The 18,437-nt window shown below is 41.8% G+C and overlaps 1 protein-coding gene across 8 annotated transcripts in view; it reads right to left on the bottom strand.

Moving 5' to 3' along the window:
* Positions 1–317: 317 nt before the first annotated feature.
* The window catches only part of dlg4a (discs, large homolog 4a), a 59,116-nt gene continuing 40,996 nt past the window's right edge, over positions 318–18,437 (bottom strand). For 5 of the 8 annotated variants that reach the window (XM_084029175.1, XM_084029173.1, XM_084029179.1 and 2 more), the window contains 19 exons: positions 16,547–16,600; positions 15,608–15,658; positions 15,333–15,457; positions 12,816–12,985; positions 12,517–12,653; positions 10,815–10,959; positions 10,365–10,500; positions 10,080–10,236; positions 9,238–9,340; positions 9,027–9,141; positions 6,600–6,791; positions 6,424–6,466; positions 6,301–6,331; positions 5,714–5,761; positions 5,501–5,602; positions 5,133–5,305; positions 4,848–4,960; positions 4,635–4,726; positions 318–3,733 (listed from right to left, as the gene is read on the bottom strand). In XM_084029175.1, coding sequence (XP_083885301.1) covers positions 3,627–3,733; positions 4,635–4,726; positions 4,848–4,960; positions 5,133–5,305; positions 5,501–5,602; positions 5,714–5,761; positions 6,301–6,331; positions 6,424–6,466; positions 6,600–6,791; positions 9,027–9,141; positions 9,238–9,340; positions 10,080–10,236; positions 10,365–10,500; positions 10,815–10,959; positions 12,517–12,653; positions 12,816–12,985; positions 15,333–15,457; positions 15,608–15,658; positions 16,547–16,600 — 2,094 coding nt within the window. In that variant the 3' untranslated portion in view covers positions 318–3,626. The remainder of the gene's footprint in view (positions 3,734–4,634; positions 4,727–4,847; positions 4,961–5,132; positions 5,306–5,500; positions 5,603–5,713; positions 5,762–6,300; positions 6,332–6,423; positions 6,467–6,599; positions 6,792–9,026; positions 9,142–9,237; positions 9,341–10,079; positions 10,237–10,364; positions 10,501–10,814; positions 10,960–12,516; positions 12,654–12,815; positions 12,986–15,332; positions 15,458–15,607; positions 15,659–16,546; positions 16,601–18,437) is intronic. The other 3 variants (XM_084029178.1, XM_084029174.1, XM_084029177.1) reach the window with 1 other exon arrangement.

Genomic DNA, 18,437 nt, shown 5'->3' with positions numbered 1-18,437 from the left:
ACACACACACACACACACACACACACACACACACACACACACACACACACACACACACACACATAGCATTACGTGCAGTCAAATGAAAGGATTTTCTTCCTCATGCTTTTCTAAAGAGAAAATGGTTCCCCTATGAGAGAAGGGGAGGTGGTGGAGCAAATGCAGCTGAGTAGAGCTCTCAGCAGCTGAAAATGGAGAATGAGTGCCCTCCCCTGGTCGTAATGTTGCTTTCATGTAGCCTTCACCTGTGGAACTGTGAGGACATCCAATCATCAACAGACAAATAAATAAAAATAAAAACAAGGCTGCAGAGTCCGTTTTCAGAAAGCATTTTTAAATTCATTTTATTATTTTATAGCTAATTTACAACAAGCGCTTCACTGAACTGGAACATTTTATTTTGCTTGATACTGTCATTGTTAAATATATTTTTCTGCATCAGTTGACTTTGTTGTAACTTTGTAATCAGTCTTTTCTGTAAAAATTCATATATTTTATAAGGAATATCACACTATGATACGGATGGCTGAGGAGATATTAAGAAATACATTGAACCCTCAAATAAAGAAATTGAAAAACATATTATTCCATTCATGGATGTGTTGTCATGTGTTGTTTCTGTGATTCTCTCAATGTGTCAATGTAAATGAATGTGCTGATATCTGTGTGTGTGTGTGTGTGTGTGTGTGTATGCAGATGTTGTTTCTGTGTTTGATCAGTTAAAGTGGGCTGTGGCTCTGATGGATCCTGAACGCAACGCATCAATTCAGTAGTGTGAACGGCTTAATCCAAAGCCACACAGCACTCCAACATCTCTATTATATTTACAGCATTTCTGGCCCTGAAGCTCTCTCGATGTGGAAAGAAAACAAAACAAAATACAAAAATATACAGACTTGAGAGGAACCTGTGACAGATCTAAATAAATAATGAATCATAAACAAAAAACGTAATACTTGTCATTCACAAGCTGTGAAGCAAGTGAACAAAAATAAACAAACAATAAATATGAATGGTCACTTCCATCAATACTTCCACCTTCACTCTTATAATTCAGAACAAATTATAAGTTAAATACAAACACATGCTCATAAAACCTCGGAGTCCATGTCGTTTTCTTTCCGGTACCTGTAGCATATAATGCCGTCAGTGCAAACTTTATAAATACTGTTTAAATCTTAAGACGCACACGTAAAACCATCTTCATTGCATAACATCATAGCAGTATTGCACTACATCTTCATGTGTGTGTCTCACTCTCTCGCTCTGGCACACACACACATACACACACCACCCATTAATGTATTATACATTATAACCACCAGTGGATGTTATAAAGGATAGATATTCTCATATAGCATCATCTATATTTTATTCACAACACATGTTTTCATGTCATCCCCACACACACACACACACACACAAGCAGCAAACACACATAGGCACACAGTCACACACATTCACACACACAAACACACGCACAGCTGCATTGTACATGTGTTTCAATAGAGTTTTCAACGTACACGAGAACATGTCAAAGATGTCAGTTCAAAGCTCGAGTGTGAGGTCTGCTTCATATTCAACGGTTCACTTCTTTCTGTGTCGCGTTTTTTCTGATGTTTTACAACAATAACATGGGAACTTGAGTAAATTCAACAACCAAACTGCAATATTACCAAAAGGAATCAATGGAATATTGTTTGGAGGTTTTTACAGACTTAGTCCCGTTAGAAATTGTCATAAAAAAGATATATATATATATATATATATATATATATATATATATATATAGGCCATTTATTTGTTAAACATGACTTATCTTTAATTTGTGTGGACACAAGAGGGAGAAAGAAGCAGAGAAAAAGTGGAAGAGAGAGAATAAAATAAGACCTATTCCTCCCACACAGAGGAATCTCCACACACGAATCACACACACACATATAGACCCACGCACACACGCACACACGCACACACACACACACACACACACACACACACACACACACACACACACACACACACACCATGGCTTTTACTGCGGCCACTGGAAACGGTGTGTGTACGTCTGCGGCTGAGGGATTGTTTTGGAAGAGTGATCAGTGAGTCGGCTGCGGTGTGATGAAGCTAACAGCTCTGCTGTTTGTGCCTAGAGAGATAACAATCATCCTGGATTCTGACCAGCAGGTCAGAACAGCCCGTTGCCCTATGGAGGAGTGTGCTAGGTTACAGCTGAGGTTACAACTCTACGTGTGTGTGTGTGTGTGTGTGTGTGTGTGTGTGTGTGTGTGGTTGTGAGAGTGTGTGTGTGCATTAGAGAGCAGAGGCTAAACATATGTCAGAGCATCTCCTGTACTCAGGTTTGGCCTCTCATGACCATTTGTCATGACCGTGTCTCTCTTCTTCCTTCAAGAGACATGCTAAAAAAAACTCCTCCACAATAAGGAGGTGGAGAAGGAGAACACACCCCACTTCCTTTCTTTCTTTTTTTAAAGCATTTTTTCTTCTTTTTTTTCTTTTTAAGTCTGATTTTTCCATTGTTTTTGTCTCCTGTCTCCATTGTCTTTGAGGATGCATGCACAAATTCAGCATATGAGTTTTTAATCATTATAATTATTTGAACTGCCTTTAAATAATGCCTCGCAATATTGAACATGGGTGATTGAGCAAATGTCAGTCTTGGTCACTGAGGTGTTATTCTGAGTTCGCCCCTCAGAGGAGATTCACAAGAAAAGGGACTCTTTGCCAAGAAAAGACTCCTCATCAAGAGGGACTCAGCAGGATCTCGGTGCCCCGTTCTCAGTCTCCCCCCTTTCCTGTGCTGAAACAAGGCAGAGCTGACAGGAGGAGGAGGAGGAGAGAAAGCCAGGAGGTGATATAAAAAGAGTCTTTTCGGGCACCTTCATCTCAAACATAGGTGCGTGGAGGTGTTCAACGGGGGACGTGAACTTGCTGGGTCACCCTCTACTCTATTTCAAGCCCTGTTCAAACTATGTCCAGATACATCCGGAGCGTATTGAGGTGCAGATGGACTGCAGTTCACACCTGGCATCAGAATGCATCTGCAATCTTTCAACTAATCACTAGTGATTGGATTTCGCTTCACATTTGCTTTTAATCTGTTGGGAAACCGCGACTGCATCTGAAAAAAGGGAGAACACACGTTACACACTAAATTGTCAACAGCGCTAAATCAACTGTGTTTAGGACGTTTGCGCCCCCCCAGTTTTCGGTGCAGTCACGGCTGTAATTAAAGTTGTCCACTTGTGGCCAAGATGCATTTTAATGCTGAGCATGAACAGGGCCTCCACACTCAGTTTTGCCTCATTAAGGTGGAATACTAGCTTAGTCGTTTTCTTTCAGTCTTCTTACACATCGCTGCGGTCACATCTGTCTCAGAGTCTCTTTTTTGGTTTCGTTCTTTACCTCGCTGTGTCACTTCCTGTGTTTGTCTCTGTCTCTGTGTTTGTCTTGGTATGCATTTGTCTCTCTGTATCATTCTCAGTGATTGCCTAAGCACTGACTTTTGCTGGAGGACAGACAGGCAGGCGAGGCTGGCTTGGCCGTGAGGGTGAAGGGTGGTGTCGGTTGGTGGTTGTGAGAAAGGGGTGGTTCGGACGGGTGCAGCATCACAGCCTCTCCCGAGTGGGGATCCAGATGTAAGGCCCCGATTGCTCCTCAATCACTGTCTTTACTTTGTGATAGACCTCTTCAAAGCTGTCCCCTTCCACGACAGCTGCAGCAGGACAAAGGATGTGTGAGGGAGGGAGGACAATGAGGGGTGAAGAAGACAAGAAACAAAGGCAAGCAATGAAAAAAGGGACAGTAGAAAGAAGGGAAATGGAGTCATTTGGGTGGAAAGAAAGAGGGAGACAAAAGGGGGAAAAACATGTTATCAGATTTGTTCACAAGACAATGAGAGGGATAACCAATTATAAATACAATTGCATGACAGTGTAAATATTGTGTGAAATCACAATGTTCATGTCCATTCTGCATGTCTCCCACATATTTATTCAGTCTCACGCACGTTCTAAAATGTCACGTATGACAGCTGTTCACGATTTGTTCTAAATTGTAGACAGGGGCGGATTTGTGAGGAAACCTCACATCCCCGTTCCAGCGTCCGCTGTGATTTGCCCTAAATGTGTCCCTTAAATGTTAAAATGCCCCGAGTCCTCCCAGGAGGCATTCCAAAGGCTCATTCAGCTCTGCCTTAAAATGGAAAAATGTCTTTAATCTTCGTGGTTTGTTTTATCATTGGCGTTTGTTGGCATTAAAAACAACTTTAAAAAAAGAGAAAAAAGTGATGCAGTGAAATGCACATAATTATCACCCTCTAAAGTGTGCACTTGAGTGGCAGCAATAAACTTAAAATATGGACAACCTATCGTTTCAAAAATCTGGTAATCATAAAATGGAGGATTTTTTTGGATCACCGCTCCACATCAAATAGATTAGCGTACAGCTGAGTGCCAACACGGGTGTCTTAGCTCACATTTACCATCTGATGCTGCTATAATCCAAACCAAAACCCTGTACATGATTCCAGATTGCTACTGAAATCCCATGCTCCGTGTGTGTACACATCATTCCTGTGTGCTCACGACAAATATACACAAACTTTCCACTCTTACCCGAGAAACACTCTAGAAAGTCTTGTTCCAGTTTTAGGGCTCGGTCCATTCCTTTCCTGGCCTGCTCCTCTGTCAGCCGAGTGTTGATCTCTCTGTGAAGTTCACACACAAAATCTTCATTCTAACGCATATTCTTCTGTGATGTGCAGCATATTCCATGTCTGCCAACCAAACATTTCAGAAAATGCATCGAGTGCTTTTTGAAGTACATACAGGACATTTTCCAGTGACTTGGGCCGGACAAAGATGGCGATGGGATGAAGCTGAGCTGCTTGTAGTCTACGCACAGCATTAGCAGATACATCCAAGATGCAGTGTTTCCCCTGCTGCTTGTGCACCATGCAGGCAAAGAAAGGATAAGGATTAATAAATACATTGTTACAGTGTTAATAATTTGTAAAAGTCTTTAAGCAAATTGTTTAAAATGATTGGAAATGTTTTTATTTTTCTATCATTGCCATTAATTCTTATTTCCTGGTAGCACAGGTTCCTGCGTACCTGCTCAGCCACCTCACGGACACTCTGGACACTAGTGCCATACAGGTGACTGTTGTACTGGCCCGCCTCGATGAACCGATGGCTCTGGATGTCCTTCTCCATCTGTTCCCGTGACGACACAAAGTGGTAGTCCCGCCCATCCACCTCATACTCCCTCTTGGGCCGTGTGGTGTCTGTCAGGGGAAGAAGGAAACAATAAAAGCAGCACGTACACTTTGAATCTCAAAATTAAAGCAATTACTTCGCTGGGGGGGATGAAGCCTTTTATGCAGACATCACCCTAAAATGGCTGCAGGTGGCAGCAGTGACATGAGAATAAAATACAGAATACCAGATCAGTCTCCGTGACTGACAGCATAATTACTTACGTGGGACACAAGATCCAAACTTATCAGGGAACTCAGACAACAGGTCATCATTTATCCTGTCTTTCACAGGACCCAGAATGATGATGGGCCTCGCATAATGAACTTAGCGTGAAGAGAAAGTAGAAAGAGAGTGGGAGCATTCAGAAAAGTGAAGTAAAACAAAAATGAAATGTGATATAAAGCCTGAATAGTGGGACTTCTGTATGGCCTTACCTTCCACTTGGGTGACAGTCTCATAACTTTGTGAGGTTTTATCTCTCCCTGGTGACAGGACACAACATTCAGCATTCAGGCAAATAACATTTCACCATTAGAAATTATATTTAGGTTTATGAGTCTGTGTTTATGTGTAGCGAATGGGTTTTTCTTTTCAGATGTCGCAGCTAGTATATCAGATGTTTGGTATTGACAAGAGTAGGAGGAATTAAGTTGTTCTTTGGACTACAGTCCAGAGGAAAATAATTTATATTTGTTTATATTTGGCAGCCTGGGAAATGTACACAAATTGGCGTTGATGCATTTGTAGATGACAGCAATGCCAAAGAGTAGGGCAAAGGAAGGGCCTGCTCTGTAATTGCAGTTATTGGCAGATGGCAGTCACCTCCAGTTGAGCTATCAATGTGGTCATGGATAGTACAGTGTGTGGCTGTATTCTTTGACTATTTACACATCAATGTGCTTGTAAATAAAAAAGAAATATACTGCTGTTGCTGTTGCTGCCCAGTGATCAGCTAGTATACATGTATAAATGGTAGCTTGCAGTTTCACTACACAGTACATTTGTGCTTCATGCTAATCACCTTGAGTGCTCAAGCTGTCTCGACCATGGTCCTGCAACAGAAACCACAGCAGCATAGATTTACCCACTGGGAGGCAGTTTGACAGACACAACTCATTCAAACAGCTCCGGTGTATGAACTTACCCTCTCTTTGGTGTTAACACGAGACCACTCTTTCCTCTCCACCCTGTAGAGATGAGGAGGAAGAACAAAGATATTTAACTTCGGAGACAGAGCAAGGAAGTGTAATATGAGTTTAACCCAGTTAGAAATTGTTGACGCACAATGAAAGAAAAATCAGACCTCGCACGCTCACTCACAGGGAAAAGTCTGACCTGTGCTTGCTAGGGATGAAGCCGACCTCTTCAGCTTCATTCTGGGGGCTGACCTTACGGGCCTGCCACCACTCCTCATCCCCACAGTCCAACACATGCAGCACATCCCCAAACCTGAAGCCCAGTGCCTGACTGAGGAAGCCACAGTCTGCAGTCTTGTCATAGTCAAAAAGAGCCCTAGGTGATGGAAGAATTCAAAATCAGTCACTAAATTTAAATTATTGAAATTATATACAACCACTTAAACACCAACATTCTGTGACCAAAACATAAGTTTAAGTTTTTCATAAAGACTAAAAAAACAAACAAACAAGCAATTAGATACTAGAAAAAGAAAGAAAAAGAGAGCACACGATTGCAATATTGTTTCCGGCCACTAGTGGCAGCACAAAGCGCTCGTGCTTGTATTCGTGACTCCGGTCGCTATGTAAAGAAGAAATCCTGCGCCATTTTGGATTCATACCGGTACTTGTCGTTTTTTAACGTGTGATTGATTGATTGCTCGTATCTGGCGCAAGTTCTACTGCCGAAGTGTTGATGAAAAGAGTCCTCTAACCTCTATTTTTTATTTATTTCTAGCCTCCATCTAAAAAGCTAAGCTACGTTTAGCACAGAAAGCCTTTGGTAGGTGCTTCTGTCATCTAGCCATTCAGTTCAATGATAGGTAAAGTAGTCTACGTCACGGTTAGATACTTTCCGCCTGTTAGTCCGAGAACAAACAAGAGCAAGACTTCTGGGCCCCGAAGAACAGCAGCAGGTACACTCACCTGGAGCCGAGCTAACGTTTCTCTTCAACGGGTTTAAGCTAGCTTCGCTAACAGGAGCCAGACAGGTGACGCTATTACGGATGCGTAGTAAGCCTATAATGAAGCATAAACTAGCTTTTATCGACAGAATACAAATGAGGCGGAACTCGGACCACGGGAGAAGCAGACTGCTGGAGGGTTTTTTGGAGGGAAACTACAATAAAATGGCAACGGGACAACGTGTCGATAACTCCACTCAAAAGAATAGTCTTGACATTCTGAGCTGTGGGTGGTTATCGGCGTCAATAGGTTGCTAAAACCCATATGATCATTGAGTTACACCTGGACCTGCTGAGGACTGAAGTAACAGTTTACACATCAAGTAAGACGTTCTCCTAAAGGTAAGACCCATATTCCTTTTACTTGTTGGTGAACTGTGACAGGGTTTTCGGTTTGTCGCCTGTTGCACAGCTTGTGATAATTATTAGGAACATAATTTATAGTTTGCATTAATCTGTTTATGTCATATCCGTGTGGCTGGTTGGTTGGTGTGCTGGTGACGCTGTTCATGGTGCTGAAACAGAGATGGGCATGGGATGATGACATTACAGTAAATATACAAGATACCTATAAAGCCAGTGTGAGTGGTACTGTGGTGTCTCCAGACTTTGTTGGACTGTGTTAGCAGCTTAGCTCAGACATATGCTTTGCATCTAAGTGTGTGTTATTTATTCCTGTACAGTTTGGAGCCTTTAATGTAGCCTGCACATTGTATGGATATTATGTTCACCCAGGACTGAACACTAACTTGAGTTTCTTAAAGATATGCCAATTGGGTCGGGTGGCCTTACAGCCTGTAATTGATCATTAATTGTTCCATTAATTTTGTCTGTGTACATTTCAGATAATCCTTTTTCTTAAAAGGTTTGAGCCATTAGTCAGACCTACATAAGCTATAAATCTTGGCCATTTAAAAAAAAACATGAAAAGGCCAAATTGTGTAAAATTGTTTTTTTTTAAAGGGGGAATGGACTCTGCTCATTAGACTTTTTGAATTAATTGAACTCCTATTCTACTCACACAGCCGACATTGGACAATATCCCAAATTACACACTGTACATTTCTCTTCCTGGTATGTAGTTTATTGGGATTTCTTGTACATAGTACCACTGCGTTGCCATTTTATCTCTCTGTTGTGGCTTACACTCACACAACTTCAGAGCCTCTCTGACTTGCCCCACTTAGTCTGCAGTGTCTACAGTTAATCATTTCTTTCTAATAATCACATTCCCTCCGGTGACTTATGACTCACATTCTCACTTTCAAAACGCAACATTTCAGCTATATAAAGGCTTTTGTAGTTACTCCATAATTTTTAAAACAACATTTGGCACCATAACAGCACTTTAGTGGATGACTCACTTTGCTCAAATTATGACTAAATATATGACGATGCCACAAAAGATTCTGTTTTGTAAATGCAGAGCAATCCATTCATTTCACACAAAAATGTCCTCTGTTCCTAAAAAGGCTGCGTTGATTGTAAGCTTATAAATGTCAGATTGCTGGTTACTTTAACAAAGCATATCATTTAAATTTGTTTTGGCTAAATGTGCTTAACACAGCGTTAGTGTGTGCAAATTTAGATGCATTTGTGTGTGAGACCTGATGTAGAAGCCTCTCTTTGGGTTACTCCTTAGCGTTGTGGTCCCAGAGCCCATACTGCTGTTCATCAGCTGTTCCCTCAAGTCATGGATCTTAGCCTCAAACCGGCTGTACTCTGAAACACAGAAATACAAACCCATAAAGACCTTTTAAAACTTGTGTTATAATAGAAAAGAGATGTCTTTGTTATGTATAACAGTTGTTGCTTTACCATCGGGTCTGTACTGAGCGATGATGGTTACTGTCTGCCCAGCGTTCTTCAATGCTGCAGCTGCCTGTTCGTGTGTGGCCATACGCAGGTCCACGCCGTTCACCTGATGTATTTACAATATGTTAACAACCACAGCTGAAAAATGACCTAGTGCTACTTACAATGCATTAAAGGTATAATATGTAGTCATTGTCGGTTGCTGTTTGTAATGAGAGCATTTAAAATGTGCCCCTCCTCTCCGGCGCAATAATATATATATATACAGTATATATATATATATATATATATATATAGAGAGAGAGAGAGAGAGAGAGAGAGAGAGAGAGAGAGAGAGAGAGAGAGAGAGAGAGAGGGGAACAGAGCACTGTGGTGTTCTCTCAAGCTATGAGTTATGTTCTAACACCTCCACACCTCCTCACAAACCTGTGGGAAGGTGCTGCATTTGGGATTTATGCAGCCCAAGCACGCTTCATCGTGCTGTGGCCTGTGAGGTCTTTGAGCCTCGGTAGGCCGAGGTGCAGAGGTAAAGCGGCAGTGTTTGACCTGGGAATTACAACGGGCTGCATGGCCTCCTTATTAGCTGGGGGTTTACCCACCCCCACCCCCCCAGAAGAGTCCCAAACACAGCAAAATAGGAAGAAAATGGAAAATACAGGCAGAGGGCAGGATCTCTGTGGATACAGACTCTGCCAAAGCACACTTCTAGTAGGTCATAAGGGATGATTGATAGGGATTATCGGTCTACACATTGTTTTTTTAAGAAGGTGTTGCATATTATACCTTCAATGTGTGTTTGTATGTGTGTGTGTGTGGGACAACTTTAGGAAGTTAAAAGTCTTTACACTGAGGATCTGATCGCCCTTGTGCAGCTCTCCGCTGAGGTCAGCGGGCCCCCCTGCTAGGATGAAAGAGATAAAGATTCCCTCCCCATCCTCTCCTCCAACAATGTTGAATCCCAGACCAGTGGAGCCTCGGTGGATCAAAACTCTGCGAGGCTCCCTGGAAGATGGAGGAGAGAGGAAAGTCATGTTATCAATGATATTATGCACATTGCAAACTGCTACTACTACTGCTAATAGTGCCAATAATAATACATTTACATGTTTAGCTGAAGGATCATTGCTCACCTGGGGATGTCATCGTCTCCCATCATGCCATGTAGAACAGGAGAAAACCGACTAGGTGAGGTTGGAGTGAGGGCTTGTGGGTAATCTGACCCAAGATAGTTGGGGTGGCTGAGTTCAGTGTCCATATGGGAATATGCTGGAAAAATACACACAACACCAAAAGAGACATAATAAATGGGATTTTCCACCAAATTCACTTGCGGAATGTGATATTTTCTTTATGTATGAAATCCTGTTGCACAAAGAGTGTTACCATGCTCAGATTATTTTACTACAAAGGCATAATTTAATTAAGTCACCCAAAATGTTTTTGTGTTTTTGTAAGGGGGGGAAATAAAAACCCTCAGCTTTTTCACATAACTCCCACAGCCATCTCTAGTGATTTTAGAAATAACAAGATATCCCATACTCTCATTTTGACTACTGTTTCAGGTCTGAAGAGTGGCTTACTGCTGGTGAGGTCCGGAGGGTTGTAGGAGTTTGTCAGGAACAGATTGTTGGGCTTGGCCACCCTGAGGTACACAACCTCGGCTGTGTTCTTTAGAGCGCCCACCGCATCCTCATGCATCACGTCCTCAAGACACACGTTGTTCACCTGATTGTTCACAACAAGCAGGGAAACAAATTCAGGACTGCACAGCACAAGGCTCAGTACGTTTTTAACGTATCGCCGCTCTGCAGAGAAAACACCAACGGATCAAATTGACATAGACTTGTAAAAGAAACCTCTCTATCTAAATTAATAATTCTAAATTGTATAATTTTAGTGATGAAAGTGAAAACAATAGGTGTAAACTGATTTGTTACAGCACGCTGACCTCAAATTAAATCTTACACAAGGTAGAATTAACTGCTCAATGTAAAATTAATGCTTTGCTCTGGAAATGATAAGAGACATTGCTAACTAAGCATTAATCAGATTAGATAGGTCAAGATCAGCTCAACCAAAAATAAAGCTTGGGGTCCCCTTTGGATTGGGAGCCTTTAAAGGAGTCATCACCTGGAAATCGCAATTTCTCTTGTTAAAACATGCATATCTGTGTTTGACCTCAGTTGAAACTTGCCTGAAAGGCTGGAGTTTGAAAGTGGCGCCGTTTTTTCGCTTCTGCTCTTTTTCCGAACAGGAATAGCACACAAGGGTGTGCATTCCTAAAGCACGAGATTTTGATTCTGCGCCTTCGGTGACGTCACCGTGGCGGCTACTTGCATAAGCCCACCCCTCTTTCACCACCCAACCCCGCCCCGTCCGCTACCTGAAATCGCCGAAGCGCCGCCATTATGTTTTGGAGTCTGCATGCAGGCAAGCCCCCCCGGCTCTGTCCTTCCTGCGGCGAATCAACGCGCGCCTCATTACATATTATACAATGCACATCCGGACCAGTCAAAACCTCGCGCGTAATCTCGCGTGATAAAATCGCGGTACGAAAAAGGGTCAGAACAAGCTCAATGTTTGATTAAATTTTTTTTTTTTTTTTCTAATAAGTTTTACGAATTGATCCAAAGCGATCCAAGGGGGGCTGGATACGTATAAAACCAGGTGATGACTCCTTTAAAGTAATAGTCTATGCTAATTTCCACTCTTAACTAGCTCTATGTGTTAATATTGCCAACATTATTACATATAATTTATAGTCACTGATGGTAAATGTAAATTTGACCACATTCATAATGAGCAGAAACATGTTGCCGTAGCACATTTAGGGGTGAAACACCAGCTCAGACACCATTCAATAGAGAAACAAAGCACCATTTTGAAGTTGCTGGTGTTGCCATCAGCTTGCTACCTTACAGTCTCTCTGCTCTCCAGCAGATGGCATGAATGCTGCTTGAGACACATTGTGGCAACACTCCAGTTAAACATTTAAATCCCATCCTACACAGCTAATAACATATTTTGAAAGTAATGAAAATTACAGCTGTAATTTACCTTGGCTCTTTATACATAAATGCTGCTCATACACACACACACACACACACACACACACACACACACACACACACACACACACACACACACACACACACACACACACGTGACTGTGCGTGTGTGTGTGTGCTTAAAAGGTGACACTGTGAGGCTATCACTGACATGTGTAATATGTGTTGGCATTTATCTCTCCATGCTGGTAGTTAGTCTATATGAATGACCCACCGCTAATATCTTGTCCCCGATCTGCAGGCGCCCATCTTTATGAGCTGCTCCGCCTTCAATGATCTTGGTGACATAGATACTGTTATCTCCTGGTATGTGCTGGTTACCCACCCCTCCAGCAATGCTGAAACCTAATCCTGGAAAAGGGGAGTGATGCGAAGAAGACAGAGAGTGAGTAAAGGACATATGGGTTAACACAGAGCAGACTAATTCCAGAGGGTACAGTTTAGCTTGCTGAAAGGAATCTTAATCCCACATAAAAGTGGTGGTGCTGTACACCAGTCCAGGCTTCAACATACCTTTAGGCCCTTTGATGAGTTTGATTTCCGTGACTTTCTCTGCTGCTGGTTTTCTGCGGAGAACATAGAGGCGGACGATAGCACCTGCCTCCTTTAGGGCCTCCACAGCTTGGCTGTGTGTCACCTCCCTCACATCAACATCATTCACGAATAGGATGCAGTCGTTCACACTGAGGGAGGGAGAGAGAAAGGAAATCTGGTGTAAGCCTCCACCAGATGAGGTCAGGAGCAGTCGATCTCCAACTGTCGCAGCATTGGGGATCCAGTTTCACCACAGACATCTGGCCCTTTCCCCAAATGTGCAGTGTCCGATATTAACAAGGGTATAAACTCCTCTGCTTGATCTAGCCCAAGGGTTAGCTGCGGTATAGCTGTCTATGCGTTAACCATTCCTGAAAATGAGGAGTTGATACTTGAAGTGCAAGTGACAGCCTGTGTGTAGAAGAGAAGCTGATTTTCAAGCAAAGAAGATTTTGATGAAATAGCTATTTTCAGATGCACACATTTCATCCTCCAAGGGCGTAAAACTCTACTTATCACTATTCCATTCAAGTGTTTAAAATTGATTTTCATGGCCATGAAAATTATAGGGTGTAAAATCTTGTAAGACTGAAATAATTCTTGAGGGCTGGAAAAGGTTTAACAAATGAAGCTTAGCAAAACTTCAATCAGGAAGACTATCTTCATGCTTGCTCAGTTAATTTACACTCTCTCTCTCTCTCTCTCTCTCTCTCTCTCTCTCTCCCTCACTCCCTCCTTCTCTGGGTTCAACTAAGTGATTCGCCAGTGAGATTTGCTGCGACCTCTGAGAGCCAATCATCTTGTTGTTGTCAAACTTTAAAACTCTTCCTTTCTCCGCTGCTGTCAGTTGTCATTTCAATGTCGAGTCGACGCAACCATCCTCCACACCATTCACTCACAGATTCCATCACAACCACCACGTCCACTGAGCTCATAAGAAGTCCTCCTCCACATCACATCCGCCCAGATTTTCAGCTACTCTTCTTCACCCCTTCATCAGTGTCTAGTCTCCATCAGGGGGAATGTTCGTGTACACTTCTCATGGCATCACCTCCCCCTTAAAATGATGATGCCAAGATGGAGTCTAATTGCCTACGACTCCTCACATAATTCTTCAACTTTTCCTAGTGTGCACACTGTATCAAATACATGAGTTTAATTACTCTTACGCCACACTTTCAATGACATCTCTCCTGATTGAAGTGTGACACATCACTAAAGCAACCTCCAAAGGGAACCAATGGCTACTGACATCTTTATACAAAGGAACTTACATGACAAAGTCTGAGCTGCATATTATTTATGAGGCTTTTTTTGTAATATATTTTTGCATATTTCTTTGGAGAGAAGAACACATTTTATCATACAGTCAACAAAAGTTAAGGCAATTGTAGTGCAACTCCACCATTGAGCATCCTTTAATGTTCCCTGTTGCTCTGTGCTCATAAGGACAACCTTTATGAAGCTATAAAGAACAATTTATGTACGTACTGCATAAAATATTCCAAATTAGCATTATTAAACCACACTTTCATTTTTGAATAAATCAAAGGATCCACTGAGTCACTGAATGTGAAAGTTGGAAAGAATCTTTTTGTGTTTGAATCATCAAGTCGAGACTAAAGAACATCTGCAACACAAATTATACACCTGTAAATTGTAGGTTTTGTAAGGTTTTCAAGGAATTCCATTTTTTAAAATGCTAGTAGTTGTAAGAATCAGTATTTACCTCGAGATAGTTAAGATATTGCTCATAGCAGAAAGAAAAGGCCAAGAAACCCCCCCCCCCCCCCCCACTGCCTTCAGGCAAATATAAGTATTCTCTCCAGGGCTGTTTTATACCCTGAAGTTGTTTCAGATGGACGTTTATAGGTCAACTGTACGCCAAGGACGAGAAGTATGCCTTATTCTTTGCAGTTTATTGCCGTGTCCTTACATATTCAATAGCATATCCTTAAAATAAGAAATATTTTACCATAAATGTTGTGTATCAGACTCGTTTAACCCTCACAGAAAAACCAAAAAGGTGATATTACAATAGCTACGTAGTTTACATTTTAGAACAAAATACAAACGGTGAAAGAAAAGAAACTAGTTGATAAACCTATAAAAGTAGTAGATTATTAGTTGGATATTGGGCTGAGGCATTAGATCTTGAATTTAACAAGCAGGTCTTCTCTGATGTAACTTTGATGCTGAAGGGCTGACAGTCAATAGGTTGCAGTGCTGTGGTACAATACTTCAGACTTCACATGAAGAGGTGAAGTTCTACTTTGGCTTTTTCTCTTAGTGTGTTTGCTGGTAGAAATAGTGACTGGCTGAATCAGTGAATTCAAAAGAGAAGGCAGGGTGAATGGAAGCAGCAGAGCAGCATTTCTTTTATCTGAAACCCGAGTCGGACTAATGGGCCCATGGGCTTTTTTGATGGTTGGATTTTATATTTGTTGAATGTGGGAAGATGAATGCCTGAAGGCTGGCTTTGTGTGGGGTTTTTACCTCAGCCTGCCATCCTGAGCCGCGGCTCCTCCAGGTATGATTTTAGTGATGAAGATGCTGGGGTCATCGCCCACATGAGGGTTGTCTGTTCCTCCTGCTATGCTGAAGCCAAGGCCTGAGTTACCCTGCAAATGCAAACAAAATCACATTATTATTATCCACACTAGGCATGTGGCATGTAAAGGTGACTTTAGAGATTGGAGACAGACATATTTCAAACTATAATTTTTCCTTGTCTGTTGCATACAGATGTTTAAAAGATTTCACAGACTCACTCTCTCCAGTGTGATCTCCTCGTATTCAATTTCCCCTTCTGTCCCGTTCACCTGTCAGAAAATGATGTTAGATTTATAGCGTAATTTGAAGACAAATAGATTTGACATTTATTTAAATAATTATACAAGCTTAACTGTTGGTTTATAAGCAAAAATAATGGTTTACATCCCATAGTCAGCTAATTCAACGTTTGCCCCCTGGTTTGATCATAATGTGTTGCTTCATCAAGTGACTCGGAAGTTCTGCTTGGGGGATTTCCCATCAGCTCCCGAACACAGCATTATCACACCAGTGTCTAATTATAGCATCTCTTAAACACAAGTTTCACACAAGTCTCTCCAGAATTGTTCTGCTCGTCTTTGCTGTATGTGTGGACCAATGCAGTACCTGGTTGAAAATAGCAGCAACGCTCTTTAGTTAGCCTTCCGGCTGAACAACTCCACTACACATCGGCTTTACCTCTGCAATTAAAGCAAGTCCCAGCGGAAGAGGGAATTTAAAGAACCTCAGACTTCACTGTTTTGGTGTCTGACCTAGAAAACAACTTTTCTTTGTGCTGTAGTGGTGCAGAAATACTGGTCTGTGGTGGGAGCATGGAGGCTTTTCTCTGAGAAGCCTTATTCTCTAATCCCTTACAATTCATGACAATATGTTCAAGACATTTCACCGCTTTCATTTGAGAAAAGGCATCATTAAAGAAATCAAATTCAAGCACTGTTTCTATTCAGTCTCATGTGTATCAAACAGAGAAACCTAGTTTTAATTAAAAAGTGGTACAATTAATTACTGCCGTTATTCAGATTAAAACAATGCACAAAGACCTACCTGGATGCTGGGAAAGGAATGGAATTACTGATAAAAACGGACTGAACACGAAGGCGGTTAAGTTGAGTCTAACGTAACAATACAATAAAGGGAAGATTAAACATAATCCTTACATATGGGGAGCCATCGAGTGTGTCGGTGTTCACCACCACTGGAGGAGTATTTCCCTGGAGGCAGAGAGAAGAGACACATTATTAAGGGCAGAACATCAGAGATGAAGATCCTGGATGAGCTCTCAGTATATCCCTGAACCTACAGTCACAGCCAGGACTGATGGCCATTTTACCTCTTAGCTGTGTTTTCACTATGGCTGTCACTCTAAAGGATAGACAGCACTGCTCGAATGCCATTTGTTATTATCCAACCATGATGGACACACACAAATAATTCATGCCCCACCTCTTGGTCTTTGGTTTAGCTTGGTTGAACTACAGTGTAGCTCAGGTAAGTGACACCAGTGAATACTATGTACACGGCCTTCTGCTTCCCACCCGCCAGTTGTTTTAAAATAGATCTCTCAAGACAACAAGCCAATGAGAGGAGAGTTTTTGGCCTTGATGTGGTTTGGGTTTACCTGCTGCCAGGGACTCTTCTCTGTCGGCTCATCTTAAGGTGACAGCTAACCTCTACACACTATTCTTATTCCTCTCCTTTTAATCTCTTTCTAATATATAAGCCCATCCTTTCATTGATTCACCATCATCATCAAGGTATCTGATGTTGAATGATGCTAATGCGCAGTACTCTTTGGGAGAACAAAGCTCCTGCGTTCATTTCTGTCATTGTTCTGTGCTACGCTGATTAGCATTGGAGAGGCGCTGTGCATCTGAAGTGCTTACAGAGTAGCAAACAGCAGCATAAAATCAGCATGCTGACCTTCACAGACATGACAGCTCAGACCCACACACACACACACACACACACACACACACACACACACACACACACACACACACACACACACACAAACAAACAACTGAACAGTCTCTGAGCTTTTAAGAAAAATCATGTACTCTCACCCAGCGTGGGTAATGGGTTATGTGATGTAATGAGAAGTTATTTCTTTCACTCAGTCTGTTGCTCTAGATTTAAGATGTCATGGGAACTCAAAGAATGAAAGCCAACTGTTTTTGCATGGATTATTACAGTGATATGTATTGCCACTTTATTAGGTACACCTAGATAAAACTAATGCAACAGTCCTGCAGTAATCCTTCATGAAGTGTATAATGAGTTTTTGTTGACACTCTTTTAGAGAGGGGGTGATTTAACTGCATGTTTGCAGTTTGTGGTGCTATTAAATTGTATTTCATCATTATACTGATCCGGATTTCTGTAATTCTGTCCTTTATTTTATATAAATGAGTGTATGGTGAATAACAACACCTTTCTTTTATTTTCCTGCAATATTTCATAATGTAGTGTAAAAACCCTGTTCTTTACCAAGACCACTCTCCTGTGCTCCAACCCCCTTTTCTCATTATTAATCAAGTTGAATGATGCTAAATATAGCTGCCATTATAAGGAAACACTCATCCACACGAGGAAAAGAAGAAAAATCATCGCCAGCCCTCCACAATACGCCACACTCGGCACACACTGTTCGATTATAACAGCGCCTGTGCTGAACTTCACCGTGTAGCTGTGGCCAACGGGCCGTGCTGCTGAACATTACGTCAAATTCATCCTTATCTAGAGACAGAAATAATGAGTATAGCCAGCAGAAATCTAAGCCCAGTGCAGGCAGTTTCCCTGCAGGGATTTTGACAGAGCCCTCTCTCCCTCGCCTTGCTCTGTCAAGTCGTTCAACGTCGCGGTTGTTAGGATTTACAGTGTTTGGCTGCTCTTGCCCACCTATATTTTAGCACCACCTATTCAGCTAACCCGTTCTCTGCCATGTTTGTACAGGCAGCTTCACCATCCATCCACACTCAGACCTTTACCTCTTGATGGATTTATACACAACGAGCAAGTGCCAGAATGTGCATATTCAAAGACAAATAA

This window comes from Eutrigla gurnardus (genome assembly GCF_963514095.1).
Source record: "Eutrigla gurnardus genome assembly, chromosome: 15".
NCBI lineage: Eukaryota > Metazoa > Chordata > Actinopteri > Perciformes > Triglidae > Eutrigla > Eutrigla gurnardus.
This window is presented reverse-complemented; position numbering and strand designations above follow the sequence as displayed.